The following is a 19,569-nucleotide window of genomic DNA, read 5'->3' as shown; positions in this document are numbered from 1 at the left end:
GTGGGGGGGGGGTGCAGGGGTGCTTGACTCCTGCAAACACGTTCTTTACTGTGCAAAGCACAGTACTGCTATTACCGGAAGTGTGGTGACTGTTCGAAAATGTCAAATTTGAGATTTACAGTCATTTCATTTGACTTTATTTTTTTTCTTCAATATTTTGATTTTTGCATTTTCGTTTCGGTAATATGCCAATTCGCCATTGTACATTTATTTCTAATAGTAAAACGTTTAATATTGTATATTAAATATAGAGAGAAGTATAGTATATATACTGTATCTTGTTTGTGTTGTATACAAATATTTGTTGTGTATTTTGAATCTTGTAGAAGGCTGTGGTGCCTTGGGAGGAGTAATCCAGTTCTTTACCTGCTGAATGTAGTAATGGTGGGAAAGAGTGCTGAGTGAATGTGGGCTTGAGGGGGTCCATGATCAAAAACACAGAAAATGCTTGTTATACAGGATATAATTAACATATTAAGGAGATGTTGTGTAGTAAAATGGAAATAGTGGTGGTTAAATCCAAGGGTAGTTAGCATTTTGTGACGTGTTTGTTACTAGTGCTGGGAATGTGTTTTAAGCAAATGTTTTTCAGCTGTTGGGCTTCCTGACAGGAGAACCTGTTGAGGATCTTAGTAGCTACTGGGGAATAGAAAAGCTAGTTGATAAATACTCTTCAGTGCATGGGGGAAACCGTGTAAAAGTAAAGGCTGTGGGTGTTTATGGAATGTTTTAGAGCTTAAGGGAGGTGACCACAAGTAAGCTGTAATAACTAGCTGCTAAATCTGAAAGACCAGGGAAGGCAGTCTCTCTAGCTTTTATGCACGTCATGTCTTAGAATGCTGTAGTAAACAAACATTTGAAACTTCATTATTTCAGAGATGAGAATTTTGAAGTTGGGTATTTTAGGAGTTTTACAAAGTAGGTTGAGGCTTCCTATAGCGTAGTCCTCATTTTTACTATAGATGTTTCTTTTTTTAGAAACAGAGCAATAAACTATGCATACTTGGCTGCTTTTAGAAATGGCAGTGTAACATTTTAGTACTGTAAATGTAAACTAAAGTTTTAGGGCTGTTTTGGGGCTGATGTTCCTTGAAGTAATGTTGTTATCCTCTTGAGGGGGGCTTCAGTAGTTTTAAGTTTCTGATTTTGAGAGCAGTGTATTTAATTTCTGTTGCATTTTAGAGAAGCATAGATGAGCTTATGAATGTTTTATGGAATCTTTTTTGTAGGATCTTTTTCTTTCATTTTAGTTTTGGTGTAACTGCTGTGTAAACGGGCCCTTCTGTAGATTGTAACCTCAGCCGTAGGGCTCTAAAAAGCTGTTATGTCTGGCTTTCGTTTTCTTTTATTTTCCTGTGGCTATACCTTGCAAATTGTAATGGTAGGAAAAACAGCAGTCTATGCTGGTTAAACCAGCATACTCTTAAGTGTTGTTTTTACAGACAAATAGTTGCATCTCAAACTCTAGATCCATTCTTCATTTTGTAGTCTGATATTGGGGGTGGTGGGGGTGTAACCTCTATATATTTTTGTATAGACGTGAGCAACTGAAAAGCATTTTTTTGTACATGATTTATAATTTGAATATTACTGTATACAATTCCTTGGGAAATGTATAGTTTACATAACACTACATACATTTCTATGTATAAAAATTCTTTGGATGAGGGGCCATCCTGGGATTTGAACTTTGCATATTAAATGGGGCTGTAATACATTAATGAAAGCTGCTACCAAAATGCAAGTATATGAACACTCCACTGATCTGTTTCCAGATGTAATTTCTGTACAGTTGTAAAGGTCAGCATTGGCATGTTAGCTTTTAAATCTCAGTAATGTGCTGTGCTTTTTATGAAGAGGTGAGACTGTCATTCTCCAATAGTAACATATACATGTTCCATTTTTTTCCAGGTGTACCAGAAGCTATCCATCAGATCCTTTTGCTCGCCCCTGTATACACTGCTGGGTTGGGGGTAGGATGGGTTGCAGCTTCAGGGCCAGGAGTCTTGAAGTTGGAACTCTTTTTACTGCAGGCAGATCATCGATACTCGGTTAAGTGGGAACAGTCTGGTCAGTTTTAAGTTCCACGTTTAAGATGGAAGAATTGATTATATGATATTTGAAGATCTTCATTCCATTTCATTGATCCCCTAAATCTTATAATGCAAAAAACCTGGGTGGACTTTCTGGAATTGCCTTTATTTTAATCTTTACTTGGTTCAAATGTGTTGCCTGTTTCCTGTGTTCATCTTTCAGGTAACCCTTCCCCCCATAAGATCAATATATCAAAACTTCATTCTGCTTATGTGCTTAAGTTAAATAAGGTCCTTATTCCACTGTGGCAGGTAGTCTGAAACCAAAATTCTGCTGAAGGTTAAACATGGCTCAGGTTGAGCTATCTTTTTCAAATAGAGGATGTGCTAATGATTCACATTGATAGGAGAATAAAGTCAGCCTGGGTGACATTCTGTTTTACATCAGCATTTGCACGACTCTGTGCATTTGGGATTTTGTTTTTTATAGCCAACATGTTCTCACTCTGTGTTCCAATCGCTTTATATACACCAATACTCTGATGTACATTTTTTGGCTCTTAGCAGGCCAGCTGATTAACTCTCGAGACAGAACTAATTATTGATGTAAATGGTACTGCATGTAACCTGTGGCAGTTCTTTTTGTTGTAGATGCATATTGGTTCTAAACAAAGCATGCTGGATGTGCAGAGAACGTATTTCACACTTTGGTCTATATAGGATTTGAATTTGATCCATGCCAATTAAATGTAACCAGTGTTTTTTGGCCATACAAGAATGCAACAGCTTGCTCAGCTGATGTTTGACTGTTCTGTAGGAAGTACCCTCTGCCAGCTCCGTTGTGTGAAGCTCCTTGCTTTAAAGTTTTGTTTGGGCATCTTTATCACTCTCAAGTGACTGATTTCCTGTTACCAGTATCCTTGTATTGCTTATCAGTAACAGCAGCAGTTTTAGGTGACGTGTGTTTTTGAAGACCAAGTTTGAGGGCGTTGTAGATGTACGTGTTTCTAGCTGTAATCCCTTCATCCAGGAACAGTAGGTGACACTTTGTGGTAGTAGATCTGTACCTCTTAAACTATTAGGATTATGTTGTGTATCCCTGCACTTCTTTGTGCATGACGTTTGCAGTTAGTATTCCCAACCAGCAAATTATTTGTTTCTGTATTGTACATCATTTCTATTACCTTAGCGGCCTTTTTTGTGTTAATTGGTAATCAGTCTGGCCCACTAATTTCTAGTACTTTTAACAATATGCAAACTTTTTTTCTATGGTTACTTCAGCATTTTTGTGCTGTATTTGGCTGCTTTTGTAAACTATGTGGCTCAAAATTTCTGAGTAAGATAGGATTGTTCCATATTTGAATGCCTGTATAAAGCTGCCTGCCACATTGTTGCTAACATACTAGGTCTTAATGCTACCCACGTATTGTAGAGGGAGAAGTGTTTTCTATAAACACTTCTTTGAACTAAAGTCCTTTTCTGTATGAACAAGGTTGTATGTGATGCAAACTGCTGTTGCACCAATCCTTTATTTCTAAAATACAAATTTGTGCTTTTGCTTGCATTTTATGTAAGTGTATTCGATTGAATTTTTCAGTCTTTAAATGCAGAATACATAGCAGATGGCATTGGAGTAGAGTTCAGGCTGAGGTAAATTGACTGGTTTATGATGGAACTTGAGAAATTCTCATGTAGGTATTTGGTTTTGTTACAGATGTGTGGAATACTAGAAAAACAGTGAGATGGATAAACTATCTTGAGTGGTGTGAGTGCATGATCCGTTGCGAAGAGTAGTGGACCTACCTACCTGGACTGCAATTTTCTATCTAGGCAGTGACTTTCATGCTGAAATTATTTGATGATGAAAGGAAGTATAATTATACTACAGAACTTTCCTCCTCTTTGTGTTTATTAATACCATAGTAGTGAGTAAGTAAACCAATAGCAATGTTTTTGAAATATCATCTGTGCCATAAATGACCTAGCCAAACAAAAACTGCTATGGCTTTCTTCACCAGATCTTTTGCAGATTGAAATGTGCAAGGGTCTGATTCTAAAACGGGCTACTATCTTAAGAGTTATTTTTTTTGTTTTGTTTGATAAGAAGTAAATTAAGTTAATTTTGATCTCCTGGAAACAGTAACCTTCAGTTACGAGATCTAGATTTCTGCACCTGGCAAGGTGTTTTTTTTTTTTTTTTTTTTTTTCCCTTGTGACTTGTTTTATCTACTTTGTCAAAACTTGAGCATCTTGAGAAATGCTCAGTGGGCATCCCCCCCCCCCCCCGAAACCAAACCATCACATACTCCCACACACTTTAAAAGCGAGAGCAAGTGGGAGGGAGATGAATCATTTGGCTCAGTAGGTGGGCACTTAGCCGCCCTCTTCTTGACACTGTGGAAACGCAAGTATAGTAATTAACATTTTTCAGTTTTTCTCATCGGGAACTGCAGTCAGTGCACCTGATCTTGGAAGCAATATTAATGCTGTAACGAACATAATTGCATATTAAATAAACTCCTAAAGTCTGGGAATTTTTATTATCTCTCTCTGCCCTGTAATACACAGGTTAGATCTCTTTACTTCTCATTTGTGTTAGAGCGCTACGTACTACTGAAACATGCCTTTTCTATTACAATAAGGCATACGAGCGCTACGTACTACTGAAACATGCCTTTTCTATTACAATAAGGCATACGAGCGCTACGTACTACTGAAACATGCCTTTTCTATTACAATAAGGCATACGAGCGCTACGTACTACTGAAACATGCCTTTTCTATTACAATAAGGCATACGAGCCACGCATCTACTGAAACATGCCTTTTCTATTACAATAAGGCATACGAGCGCTACGTACTACTGAAACATGCCTTTTCTATTACAATAAGGCATACGAGCGCTACGTACTACTGAAACATGCCTTTTCTATTACAATAAGGCATACGAGAGCTACGTACTAAAACGTGCCTTTTCTATTACAATAAGGCGTACGAGAGCTACGTACTACTGAAACATGCCTTTTCTATTACAGTAAGGCATACGAGCACTACGTACTACTAAAACATGCCTTTTCTATTACAATAAGGCATACGAGAGCTGTGTACTACTGAAACATGCCTTTTCTATTACAATAAGGAATATGGCGTGATCACTGTGCAGCTTCTGCTTTATCAAGGATTATTTGGGCAGATGTCCTTTTCCTAGACTATACTGAATGGATTCAAATCCCAAATATTGAATGATGCTTTATTTCTTTAGAAAGAGATTTGGATTATAGGAGGTGAAAGGAAATTGAGTACTATTGAACTGTTACTAGTTAAAGTATTACTGTCTGAAGTTTAGTCCTTCTGACCTCTCCTTAAAGTGTCCTTTTAAAGAGCATCTGTCCTGATTTACAATTTAATATTGTGTCTGTAATGTCATTTTGCTCAGGTTTTTACAATTTCTCTAAATTTGCCATTTTTGTCTCTGTACATTAGCAATGCTAGTTATGGTAATATGCTGTTGTCATTTTACATTCTAGGCACAGTTTGTGTTTTGCAGTGTGTTTGTTTGTAAATTAACCTTCTTGTTGAGACTAGCATTCATTTCCTGCTTCTAAGTTTTGAGGAAACATTTAACAGTGTATAGCTGCAGGGGAAAGATAAGATATAATTGCTTTATTCATAATGGAGGTGGGGTACGAGTACCAGATAAGTAGCCTTTTTATGCAGTTGCACAAGTTTTGTGTCCCTGAATGGGAGATACAGAGCAGATATGCTTGCTATTATATAGGAGCCAATTTAATTTGTATATTTTTTAATTGGAGGGGCTATAGCCTCCTACTGTAAGCCACCCCACCAGACAAACATATACAGTGAGCCAGATGGCTACATTTTTCCCAGTCCAGTTTCATGACTGAAGTGGGTTCATGTATGTTGTATGCTGTTTATTTTGAAGTTTGGATTTGTTGTAGCTGGCTGGCAGTACTAAGAGCAATCTGTAAAACTTCTTTAATCATGGTTGTCAAAGCGCATCTGTTTTCTGCGTAGCTTGATATGCATAAAAATAACCACATTTTGAAGCTACTTTATCTAGGTGTGTGGATATCCTGTAACAAAACATTTTTTTGAATTCATTGTTGCATATGTATGAACAAAAGCATACAGTCTATAGTGTAGTTCACTTCATTATTTGTAAAGTGGTGCATACCTACACTGAACATCAACCTTTTCTTTATAAAATCCTGAAAGCAGAGCTCTCCAGGAGGCAGAGTGAAGTGCTGTAATACTGCCATCTAGGGGGCAGACTTGACTACTAGTATGAATGTGGAGGCATACCGCTCATGTTTTGTAGTCATAGGGGCTGGGGTTTGAGATGTTCTGTTTACTTAATCATTTTTGTATCCTTAATGATGGGTACTGTTGGATGTGAATTAATGCACTGGAAAAAGAGAGTAGATAACCCCTTTGTTTAAAATTTGTGTATACGTATTAAGATCTGAGAATGATCAGGCCTTCGTCATAGATGGCTAATTGTAACTGAAAGACTTCAGTAAGAATGCATCAGGAAAATATGTAGGCACATAATGTTTTGCAAACTGCATTGTCCCCCTTGAGCGCATCCCCCTGTATACTGCAGAGTTGTATGTATTTTACTAGAGTATATTTCCATTATTTTCCCTTTTCCAAGCTGGGCAACGTGCTAATGAGGTTTGCATCCACAATTTTTATTTTTGTATTAGTTTTGTTTTTGCATAGACAATGTGATCTGTGTTTACATACTGTTGTGGTAATAACTGCAGTAACCTGGAAGCAACATTACCAGCCACAGAAATGGGTGCCTTAACTAGAAAAATACTAACTTCTAATATTGGAGTGTTAATAAAATGATTTGCAGTGCAGTATTTATAGCACTGCTTTGAGGCCATGTCAGAAAGATGTCTTCCTCTGTTGCAGTTTTACAAGTTGTGCTAGGAAAGGCAAGAATCTTTAGGGTCCCATAATCTGTACTACTATGCTATATTCATGAATGTTGTTGTGCCTTGGTAGTGTTTGCATATCTGACAAATATTATGAATGTTTTCTGTCTTGCCCTCTCAATAACTTTAATAAAATGTCTGGTTGTGTGGTAGGACTGCATCACATTTCCACGTGAAATGTAAATGGCAAAAAGCTTCCCAAAGGAAGGTTTTAATTTTGGTTGATTTGAAACGTCTTTATTTCTTGGTATCCGTGGATTTAACCTGTACCCCACCATAGTTTAACAATGGAAAGCAAAGTGTTTGCAGAAGTTTTTTTTGCATCCGTCATACCCTCTGTGACTAAATATGACTTATTCATACATGGTCAGGGTTAAAGTCCTCTGCTCATACAACTTTTTTGTCCTTTTTTCTTTAATGCATTGCATACTCAGAAGAGGCAGCATGTAGGTATCCAACAACTCCCAGCTGTGCATCTGCATGTTTTTATGCTTTTGATGTAAAGTCACTATTCAACTATTCATGAATTTAAGTAGTGCTGAAGTACTTTGTATGCCCCAAAATAAGTGCCTTTAAATATCTGGATTTGAGTATGCTTTGACTGGCTGTCATCTCTGTCCAACCACATTTGTGGCTTTTACTGTTCATTTTCTCTCCTTCACTCCCATCTTTTGCATGAATGTGTGTGTTGTTTGTTTAGATTTTCCTGCTTACATATTTTTTTCTTCCTTTTCCTACTGCCTTTTTTTGTAGGGGATGTGCTATTCCAGATGGCAGAAGTTCACAGACAGATTCAAATGCAGCTTGAAGATATGGTGAGTATTCAGTTGATATAACAGTATACCACTTTTTACACTGTGACCTGTCATACTCTTCATAGCTTTTGTGAGAGATTTAAAAACATTGCGTTATATAGTATTGACTCAGTTAAATGCTTGTTACTAAGGGTGCATTTCTGCTTTTCCCCCCAGCTAAAATCTTTCCATAGTGAACTGCTATCTCAGCTGGAACAGAAAGTAGAACTAGATGCCAGATACCTGAGTGTAAGCAAGTTGACTTTTTTATAATTTATGAACATTGCTCAGTGTAATTTTAGAGGTTTAGTAGTTAGTGCTGTTTGTTTTGTTTTTTTTGCATTCTAGCTCATGTTTTTACCTGCAAAAATTATTTTCCTTGTTTGATGTTTTTACGTGAGAGAAACATTTCTTGAGTGATCATGTCAGTATTGTGGAGTTATTTTGTCCCAACTTGTGTAAAATAAAGCATGGTTCCTCTGTATGAAATGCCAACTTCCCGATAAGTTGATGTTTAAAAAGAACACAAAATGTCCCAAACACAAAAGGGCATAAAAACTCCTCTTTGTTTTCTTGTTTTCTGCAGGGGGCAAGCCCCTCTGTAGCTCCTGTTGTGTGTGGGTGCACTCGCCCTCAAAGATTTATATTTATGTAAATTCCAAGGTCATGCCATCTCCACAGTCGCACCAATACTAAGAAGGAGGAATCTCCCTAAAAAGTGAATCATTGCCAGTGTGATTTCTAATTGTGCATCAGTGATTTTCTCGGGGTGGGGATTGTGGGAAACATTCTGCGTTATGCCATTCAGCTTTTTTTTAACTTTTTTTTTTCCTGAGGGATACTGGTGCATGAGCAATTCCTCCTTGAGCATGTGTAGGGAAGCCATAAAGCTCATTCCTTTACATGTGTGTTGCATTATGGTGCAGTAACAGTAATGGCACTGCACATTACTAAATATTCTAAAACCATCTTTTTCTACCAAACTGAGCAACAGATGAGCCAGAAGTGTACCTTTTGGGGGACCTGATGTTCAGAAAGGGGCAGCTGTAGCTAAAGAAAGTTGCAGTTCCTAAAATATAAGTAACTGTTGGGTAATGCCAGTAAGTTGTGCTTCATAAAAACACACACGCCTAAATACATGAGTGAGCTCGCGCAAACTCACATGTGTGTATAATTATACTTGACATATACATTTCTAATATGTTTTAGATATCTGTGTGTCTTGACAGTGACAAAGGAAGACGTAAAAATGCTCGTCAGAGCAAGTGTGTGTGTGTGTGTGTGTGTGTGTGTGTGTGTGTGTGTGTTTAGGAGCTTACAAAGAAACTTGGAAGTCACAGTAGTGTTTTTCTTGCACCCTGAATCAGTGATACTGTTGCAACAAAAAAATGCACATTAAATCCTTAAACAGTGAAACAGTATGTAGCGAAGTAGGTACTGCTACTATAAAAAGGCTCCAAAGCAAGCATAATGTTTAAGCAGTAATTCCATTTTAAAGTGGTTTAAGCTTCCTTACGTGCCCTGATGTGGGTGAGGTTGCTCCCAACCCCCCCCCCAGTTTCTGAATATATCTGAGGTTCTGATAGCTTGTAGTAAAAGTGTGAGTGTGTGTGTGTGACACAGTAAGTGGGGGGTTGTTCTAATGCCAAAACTTTCTAAAATAGAACTTTGGCATTAGTTGTAGGAGTCTGTATGCAAGTGTTTCCGGGTTAAAGTATAAAATAAGAGCTGGGTTTGGTGATGGCTTCAATACTGTGTATGCATGTTAAGTGTGCATCTTGTGTAGTGGTACTGTTTAGAGAAATAGTTTTGATAAGGTAATATATGGGGTTTGGAGTTGGATTAGCACATGTGTGGCTGGACAGGGATGACTTAAGTTCCTCGTATCTAGCCACATTGATGACACACAAGTGATTTTCCAAGTTTGATGTCCTGAGCGTCCGATAACTGGCTATCAACAGAGTAGGGCTGCAGAGAGATAAAAATGAGTTGCGCAATGAAAAAATAGTACATTTTGTGCCTACAAAATTCAGAATAAACAAGACAGATTTCTGCTCCAGGTAATAATGAATACAAGTAGCTTGCATGTTTTACAGGTTGTGACAGCTATTTACATATGACCAAAAATAAGACTTGAGTAGACCAGCAAGTTTGACATTTTATCTAGTTTTTGTTGAAGCTTTTAAGTTTGAAGAGGCTGGCAGAAGCTTCGATGCCATTAAGCAGGGTAGTTCGGGGGGGTTGGGATTAATACATTCGGGTGCTAAACACTCTGTAAGATACCTGTGACATACAGTATTGCCTTTTTATCTAAACCCTTGGGTCTAGCATGAATTGTGTCAAAGACTTGAAGGCTATTTTGAGAGAGAAAGGTGTAAAATCAATATCACATTAGGATGGCAAGCCTTATAATGTCAGTTTTATGGTAAAACACATCTTAAAATGTAATAAGAATCACTTAAAGTGAGTTTGATGCTTTAATTAGTACAGTAACTGTAGTGAGGCAATACAAAAGAACAATGAACTCCAAGACAGGACATTAAAGTACAGTGTTAAATGCACTAGATATGTGGCATAAGGTACAATCTCTGTGCACCAGCATGTGATTTATGACTTGCTGTCTTGGTATTTATGTTTAGTATTGTTTTAATATAGCTTATGTGTTTTGACTTGCTTTTTGTGGTTACAAGCCTCTTAATCTTTAGCTTGAATATTGGTAGGGAATATGCCATATTGCATACTAACCAATGCACAGTAAAAGTTTGTTATTTTTAGAGCAGTTTTCGGAAAGTTTTCAGAAAAAAAGCTGGACTGTTTTTTTTTTTTTTTTTATTTTTATAGTACGTACTTTCTAATATCTTGGGTTTACTTTTAGTAAAGGGAACTTGCACCCTACCCCCATTTTTACTTCTTGCTGCTGTTTTATATCATAAAAATGATCACCGAGGATATGGCATCAAAATTTGCTGGGCACAGAAAAATCTTAAGATATATGTTAATTATTCTTGGTGTGTTTCTTCCCAAAGTGTGTCTGTTGCTTATTTTGAGCCTTAGTATTAAGCCTAAATGTTGGTTTCTGTTTAGATCTTTTGATCTGATAGTGATTTGTTGGATACCTTTTTGGGGTAATAATGTAATGGGAAGAAGAGAAAAGAAGTTAGGGTATCAAAGTTTTCTTTTTTCTTTTTACTTTTTTAGGCTGCACTAAAAAAGTACCAGACAGAGCATAAAAACAAGGGAGATGCCCTTGAGAAATTTCAGGCAGAATTGAAGAAACTGCGGAGAAAAAGTCAAGGAAGTAAAAACCCACAGAAGTACTCTGAAAAAGAGATTCAGGTAAGCATTGTGAACAGTTGCAGCTGTGTACCAGCAACAGAATCTGTTTATAGCAATTTTCTTGCTATGTTTTGGAAGTTTTTCACTATGATTTGTAGAGCATTGAATGTGGTGCACTGTAACAGTAAGCCAGACAAACCTTTAACATTTTCAGACTGAGGGCATGGATTTATTTATGCTAAACTTGTTAGCCTAAGTATGTTTTAAAACATGTGGAAGAAGGTTGCCACCTAGTTTGTAACCTAAATAGCTGCATGTTGGTCAAAGGTAGCATCTGCATCGTGATCTAATATGGACTGTGGGAAATTGCCACTGACCCTTATTGTAGGGCAAATTGTGGTTAACCTCTAAACTTAATATACAACAGCCATTGTTTGCTGGCCTCTTGAATGTTCAGCTGTGCAGTAAGCTGTCCTTCATTGGTACTCTGACTTCTTTTTGTAGAATATGTGTAGGTTGTCCTTGCACGGTACTTTTTCTAGTAGCCATGTATTTCTTCGACTTCCTTATTAGTTGCCACATTTTGGTATATATTATGCTTGCACTGTAAGCATAACTGTTGTTTATAGGTAGTGGAAGCACTGTGAACAGTATCTGTTTTTGTGCAAGTCGCTGCCTAGCCTCTTGTATAATACATAGTGATGTTCATGACTAAAGTATCCCTTTTAAATGATGTACCCATATCTATCATTTCAGGAGACTTTTAACTAATTGTGTATGTTCACCTTGCATTACCATTAAGAGTCCTGGGGAAGTAACTTTGTGTAGCAAAGCTTAGGAATATCTATATATTTTTAAAAACATTAATTGCATTTATAATTACTTTCTAAAATAGTTGTTTTGAGAATATATCATTTAGATTTGACTGTCTGCTAAAGGATTGCAGTTCTTTATTCGTATCAAAATGGATGGAGGGCTTTTCCATAACACCATATATGGTTAGGCAGTATCCATTTCCTGAAAGTCATAAAGAAGGTATCTTGCTTTATGCAGTATTCAGGGTTTCCATAGAGACTGCAGAGAAAAACCTGCAGTGGGTTTGTGAACGTCAGTGGGTGTTTTAGTATACGCTTTTTTCCAATTGCATAATACTAGAGGCTTTGACATTATTAGCTTCTAAAGCCTTTTGTTAACTCCCTATGGATGGGTTCTTCAGATGTGTGTGTAGGCTGTCTGCAGCAACGAGTGCCTTTGCATTCTGGTCATCATTTGCTCATTAAATTGCAGGCAGGCAAACCTTTAATGTGTCACGGCTATTAAACTGCGGTCTCTGCAAGCATTCTAAGCAGGTTGTTTAATTTTCATCCCAAAAGATTTTTAGTAAAATGTGTTTGCAGTTATACACTTCAGATATCTTTCTTACTGAACCAGTCATTAATGGAAATGACCACATTTCTAGTTTGTATGACAAATATAACTGACCCAGGTTTCTAGGGAAGAATAGAGGTTAAAAGGATTAATGGGTGGTTCAACATTACTTTGAGGGTTTAGATGTTCTGTAATTGTTGTTGCACCATAGCAGAACTTCCCAAATCTTCAGGTTATAATTTTGTCAGTGACTGTAAACTAGTAATTCCCCCTCCCCAGAAGGCTGAATTCCCTTTTTCAGACTGTAACACTCTCTTCACTGATCACTTCCTGTATTTTGATCAGCCTTTGGGCTACGATCAAGTGTAGTATGTATAGTATGGTATTCTCCCTGGGATTATGCCAGTCTTTAAGTGTGGAAAGCATTTTTGTGTGCATTGACTGTAGGGTACATAACGCTGCAATTGTGGAAAAATGTCATGGCCAAACAAGTTAATATACTCTAATGATTTTAAGTTTGAAAGCTGTGTGTTCTGACCCATTCCAGGTACCCAGGTTTTCCATTCAAGTACAGAATTTCTGTAGGCATGATGGTATACTGTTTGTCCTGGTTTGCAGGATGGCTGGCTACAATATCCTTGGTAGGGTATAACTTCTATAGCTAAGACTACTGCAGCAGTGATCACTTGAACATCTGCTGTTAAGGTAAGTTTACTTGCACAGCTGTATTTTCCATTGTGCACCTTTATGCTACACAGAGTAATGCTAGCATAGTCTCATTTTAAAACCTACTGCATGACTCTGATACCATCCTAAATTCTGTCTGGTGAGTTCAAGCAAGTCCTGTATTAACCGTTCATTTACTGGTCCCTGAACTGCTGCTAGTTAGACAAACTGTCCCCATATATTTGGTCAGTCTGTGGAAGAATTCTTAAGAAGTGGTAGCTGCTTGTATCCTAAGTACCACAAGACATCTGCAGTTCCAACAGAGCTTAATTGGAATGCAGCCAGTCTCTCTCTGGTTAAGATGTTGCATAGCTGAATATTTCTGTATGGGCATACTTTACAGTGCCTGGAAAAATGCAATATGCCATTCTTTCCATTTGTAAGCTAAGGAACATGCTACACTACACCTGTATCCCAAATGGAAGCTAGTATGTTCGACCCTTTAGAAATGTGTAGGTCGTGCAAGCAAAAGTGATTGGGAAAAAAATTTCTTGTAGCTGATCCAGTGCATCAGTAGTAATGTAGAGATTGTTGTTTTTGCTTAGTCACCTGTCCCTGTTCTCCTTTACACTGTCATTTGGATATAATCTGCTTCACATCTGAGGAGAATTTAAGGTGTCAAAACTGTCCACTGTGTACTGAACTGTTTATTCAACATGAAGGTCCACAGCCTCTTACTCCAGACTGTTGAAATGGGTGTTTTCTGCATTTTTTTTAATACTACGACTTTTTGGTAATTTCAGTTCAATTCCTCCTGTTTCCACAGAGGGTGAGAATGCTAGGGTAGAAGTTTGCAGACAATAGGTCATTATCCAGTCAGTACAGAATAGTGACTGCAAACTTCTGTACTACTGTGCGTGCTTTTTGGTTTGTGTCTTTTGGCTTTTCCCGGTTAGGGGTTGCCACAGTGGAACTCCGGTCCGCTAATGATTGGTAGTGGATTTTTACATACCAGGTTACCAGCCCCGACGCACAACCTTCAACGAAGGCACGCCCCATTCACGCATGCCTCCACACACAAGACGCTCTAGCTGAGAATCGAACGGGACAATGTCTTGCTATGAGGCGACAACGCTACCGCAGCACCACCACCGCAGCCACTGTGCACGCTTTTTGTGCCATGTGAAATTTTAAAAAGTACAAAAATGTCAAGGTAAATTGCTACAATTATTTTTGGGCTTGAACAGCACTTGATGCAGGAATTCCAAAAAGAGGACATGGTTATTAATCTGCATTTGAGTTTGGGAAATTCTGTGGCTTAACTCATAATTTCATAGCAAGTACGAACAGATTGGTAGCTATTATAAAGCTATCAGTATTACACAAAAGGCTATTTTGAGGTTCATCTAGGTTGCTGCATGAAAGCCTAGAGTAATAAATAGGAAATGTCTAAAGATAAAATAAAAGAACAATTGCATGTAATTAACATTCACTGAGAACTGCCATTCCTAAGCTAATTTGCACCTTTTATTGTTGGAACACTGCAGAGCAGAGTGTTCTCTCTCTTTTTTTTTTTTTTTTTATAGTTGGCCTTTGACTGTTCCGACAGCCATTTCAGAGGAATCTTCATAATTAAACATGAAAGGTGAGAATGAGAATTTGCTCATGTGATACCGTATCAGGATCCCTTTTTCCCATGTAAAATCATGCTGCAGATTTAATGTCCTTCTATTACCTTTCACATCTTTCCTGTCCTCCCATTTCTGTGCATTTTTATGATGAGGGAGGAGTAGCTGCCGTCCTTGTTAGGGTTTTTTAGCTTTCTGTTTCTAGGTACTGTGTGAAGTCATGTGCAGTAGAATTCATAAGTCCTGCAGTTTTCGGTACTTGCGTATTATTGCAACCAGGTTCCATGTATGTCTTAAGTAATGCTGGGAAAATGTGAAACTGCATCATTCCTTAAATTATTCTCTTAAGTTTATGTGCTGATACAATTGGAGATATTCTACAATTATGCTGACGAGGGCAAGAAACCAAATTTTATTTGGGTTAAAGTCTACTTTTTGTAATGAGGAACTGTGTCATAACTACTCTCAAATAAATAACATTTCCCTGCATATTTAAACATAGGAAGTGTAGACCATATCACAAAATATTTCTTATGCAATTATATTTAAATGAAAATCACTTTAGGTAAGTTACATGACAGGACTGAGTATAATCAAATGAGTAATAAAAGCAACTTAGTTGCTTTGCTCCAGGTTGCGTTAATATGTTCCGTCTGAATCCCTCCTAAAACTTAAATTCGCCATCCTTTCTCCAAACATCACACTAATGACCATAATTACAGTTAACTAATTCACACACTGTCGACAACTCAAATTAATAGTCCTATTTTAAAAGTCTCCCTTATTTCTGTCTGGATTTCTCAGTGATTCATTGAGAGCTGTGCACAAAAGTATAATATGAACTTCTCAGCATGCACGATAAAAAAAAAAAATGTAATGTTTTTCTGGCGTACATTCGCTTTACTTTTGTAGTATTTCACTGATATTACAATACAAGACGACACAATAAAACATGTAAAAGGGAAGTTTCTCATAGCCTAGCTATCGGCCCAAGGGCCTATGCAAGATTAGCCAACAAGGTTCCCTGGCTTACACCACCCAAGAAAGTTATTTTCCTGTGCCACTGACGAGCAGAGACACAGAAGTGATCCCCGGGGTGTATTTCCTATTACCATCCACTCATTAAGATTTTTCTTGAAGAGTGCCAATGAAGAACTTTGCTTACATAGATGGGTAGCCTGTTCCAGAGTATGGGAAATCTCTGGGATAGGAATCTATCCCTCCAGCATGTCCTGTTTATTGTGGTGACAAGGTTTAGGTCCCTAGAGCGTGTAGCTCGGAGGGATTGGGATTTCTTTAGGTGTAGCATGTCCAACAGCTCTGGGTTTGACATAGCTTTATATGTTAAGCAGAGATCACCTCTGAGTAGGCGATATGCTACGGAGTAAAGCTGGAGTTTTTTGAGCATTTCTATTTTTTTAGTGTTTTACACAGCGGCATTGGCTTTTTCAGGAAAACAAGACTGTAACTGCACAGTACTAGATTACTATCAACCCGCCCCATGCAAGTGTGTAGCCAGAAGATTGTGTCTTGTACTCATAAACTGTTTTTACTGCCCATCGACCCACCTGGCATCTGTAAACAAGGATACATCTTTCAAGATGTTGACACCTTAGCAGTTGATAAATGAACAATAGGATGTCATTTTTCAAACTGGGTCTTGGTTGCATTAATATACAAGTACCCAGTTTTCTTTTCCTAACACAGGCATGCAATTTTTGCAGATGAATTTACAATGGGAAGTCTGGCAAATGATCTACTTTAATCTTCTGATCAGCTGAAGAGTGTGATGATTGGGTAGAATATTCTGCCTGTACAAGCAATAGAAGGAAAAAGAAGCTACTGGTGTAGTTATGGTGGGATGATGTGGATGGTGGTTGTGCTGTGAATAGCTGAATTGTGTGGCATTTTGGGTTTATTAATTTGTAGCCACTTAAGTAATTTTATGTTTGTATGTCTCTAAAATCCACATTCCATTGGTGGTACATGCGTTGAGGCTTGCCACAAGGGAGCACATGCCTAGAAATAGGCCAGAATTTGCAGGGATCAAGTTAGTGAGATCTTAACTGAGGGTGCAGAGTCCGGAAAGGTGGAGGACTGGAGAATTGAGGGCTTTGTGTATTTCTATAGCGCTGGAGGTCCATAGCAATGGTTGTTGACAGCTCCACTGACTTTTATTTATTTATTTATTTATTTACATTTGTTGACCGGGAGTGTCCGACTGGATGTAGGTCCATTTTTTGCGGAGGCCCAGGGAGAAAAGCTCCACAGTTAAAATAAACAGACAGTAGTTACATTGGATTACATAGCGATTTAACAATTTAACATAGCAATTAATTACAAACATATTTACAGATGAAGAACATAGTACATCAGTAGACAACTAGAATCTTTATCTGAAAAGTATATAACAAACATTAACAAATGTTACAATAAGAAGTTCCTGCTGTATAAAAAGTACTAGGCTTATGAGCATCTGAGCTTGCTATAATCAAGGTAGTTAGTGGGGTGGAAAGAAAGGTAGTGGTTGGATGGGGTGGGAGATATTAGAGTGGGAGTTGCAAGGGCATAGCCAGAATGTTTTTAGGTGCATTTTTAGTAAAGTTTTGAAGTGGGTGCATGATGGTATGGAGGTAATTGTGGGTGGGAGGGAGGGAGTTCCATAATTTGGCTATGGCGCAAGAGAATAGTGCTTCACCAGCAAGAGTTATTGGCTTTAGTGATCTGCAAGTGATTTTTGTTGTTGGATCTTAGTGGTCTGGTGGTGCGATAGGGTTGGAGTAGATTCTGGAGGGATGGGATATTTAGTGGATGGTTTACTAGTTTGTGGGCGAGTGATAGTTGATACCATTGAAGGAGGTGAGGGAGTTCAAGCCAGCCCAGTTTAGCAAGTGAGAGACAGTGGTGACTATGGTAGGATGCCCCTGTGGCAAATTTGGCGATTTTGTTGTAGCGGGTCTCTAGCTTGTTTAGATTGCATTGCCTTAGATTGGTATATATATTGGAGAAGCATAAAGTAGGGTGGAGATAAGGTGGTAATTTGCTATTGAAATCTTTGCTGCTTTTGGTGAGAAGTTGCTTATTTCTGTATAATGCTTCTAGTTTTTTGTGGACTTTTTTTATGGTCGTGGATATGTGAATGTCAAATTTTAGTTTGTCTATTTCCACTCCTAGCCATTTGGTGTGTTCAGTTTGGTATATAGTGGTGTCGTCTTTTGCTGTGATGTTAAAGTGAGAGTTGTTTTGAGTATGTTTGGTGGGTTGGAAGATGAGTAGTTTAGTTTTGTTTGGGTTGAGTATGGGTTGAGTATTAATTGGGCATTGGATAACCAAGTTTCAACAGAGGAAAAGGCTTCCTGTGTGACTTTTTGCAGTTTGTGTAGGGACTGGGCTGAGCAGATGATGGCTGAGTCATCTGCGTATTGTATGAGTGTGCCATGTTTGGTGGCAGAGGCTAGATTATTGTTGAAAACAGAGAAGAATAGGGGTCCAAGGATGGATCCTTGGGGAACCCCTATGGAGACAGGTAGTTGGGGAGATGTGTCATTCTGCCATACAGCGGATTGTTGGCGGTCAGCCAGGTAACTCTGAAACCAGTTGGTGACTGATTGAGAGAAGAGATGACTTGTTTGTGTGGGACCATGTCAAATGCTTTAGATAGGTCTAGGAAAGTAGCAGAGGAGAGATAGCCATTGTTTTATGCTGGAGGATAGTGTTAGTAAAGGAGAGTAAGGCAGTGGTGGTGCTATGGTTTGGTCGGAAACAATGCCGAGTATTGGAAAGGAGGTTGTTAGTAAGGAGGTAGTCTGAGACCTGAGAGTGTACGCATCTCTCTAGTAATTTTGAGAGTAGAGAGAGAATAGTTATGGGGCGGTAATTGGTTAGTTCTGTGGAGGGGCCGCCTTTGTGGAGAGGAATTATATGTGATACTTTCCACATTGTGGGAACGTAACTTTCTGACAGAGATTGGTTAATCAAGATGGATACTGGGTACGCCAGAGCATCAGCTGCGATTTGTTGGTATTCACTTGGGAGGTTGTCTGCTGCTAATTTGGTGGGCTTAAGTTTAGTTAAGAGTTTTTTTTTTTTATGTTGGAGGTAGGTACAGGAGAAAAAGAGAAGGCAGTGGGGAGATTACTAGTTGAAGGTGTGGGTTGGAGGGGAGGGGGATTGTGTTGTTTAGCTAGTGATGGGATGGTATGGTTTGTGTGAAGTGTGTTGAATGAGGTAGCAATATTTTTGGAGGAGTGAGGGATGTTAGGAGGAGGGGTACTGACTTTACCTGGGTGGAGGATGGAGTTTATGGAGGACCAGAATTGTTTGGGGCTGTGTTGGGAGTAGTTTAGGGCAGACTGGTAGTATTGGAATTTGTCCTGTTTTATTAGCTTTTTAACTCTATTGCGTAGTTCTAGAAATTTCTGTCTAGTTGAGGGGGTTTTTGTTTTGCACCAGTTCTTCCAGGCTTTATCCCTGTTTTTCATTTCTGACTTAGTGGTTTTCTATAGCCATTAGGAGGGTTGTGCTTTCGTTCTAGAAAGTCTTATGGGGGCATGGTAATTAAGGATGCTCAGGAAGGTAGTATTAAAAAATTCAACTGCGTCATCAAGACTGAGGTACTTTAGGGGATGCCAGTTATATTCTTTGAAGGATGAGATGAATGTGAGTGGGTTAAAGTTTTGTTTTTTACGTATTTAATGGTAGATGACAGGTTTAGCTTGGTATAGGTATTTTTTGAGTAGGAATGTTGGGGAGTGATCACTGAGGCTATCTGATAAGCAGCCTGTTATATATGACTGGGGGCTCTTACTGACTAGTATCCAATCCAGGGTAGTGTGCTTGCT

General features: G+C 38.3%; 1 protein-coding gene across 4 annotated transcripts in view; it reads left to right on the top strand.

Moving 5' to 3' along the window:
- BAIAP2 (BAR/IMD domain containing adaptor protein 2) overlaps positions 1-19,569 on the top strand; it is a 243,268-nt gene that overhangs the window by 23,762 nt on the left and 199,937 nt on the right. For 3 of the 4 annotated variants that reach the window (XM_044085083.1, XM_044085086.1, XM_044085085.1), the window contains exons 4-7: positions 7,431-7,442; positions 7,750-7,811; positions 7,968-8,039; positions 10,989-11,126. In XM_044085083.1, the coding sequence (XP_043941018.1) occupies positions 7,431-7,442; positions 7,750-7,811; positions 7,968-8,039; positions 10,989-11,126 (284 nt within the window). The remainder of the gene's footprint in view (positions 1-7,430; positions 7,443-7,749; positions 7,812-7,967; positions 8,040-10,988; positions 11,127-19,569) is intronic. The other variant, XM_044085084.1, reaches the window with a different exon arrangement.

Source organism: Protopterus annectens, chromosome 10.part0 (genome assembly GCF_019279795.1).
Source record: "Protopterus annectens isolate FY-2018-M chromosome 10.part0, PAN1.0, whole genome shotgun sequence".
Lineage (NCBI taxonomy): Eukaryota > Metazoa > Chordata > Ceratodontiformes > Protopteridae > Protopterus > Protopterus annectens.
This window is presented reverse-complemented; position numbering and strand designations above follow the sequence as displayed.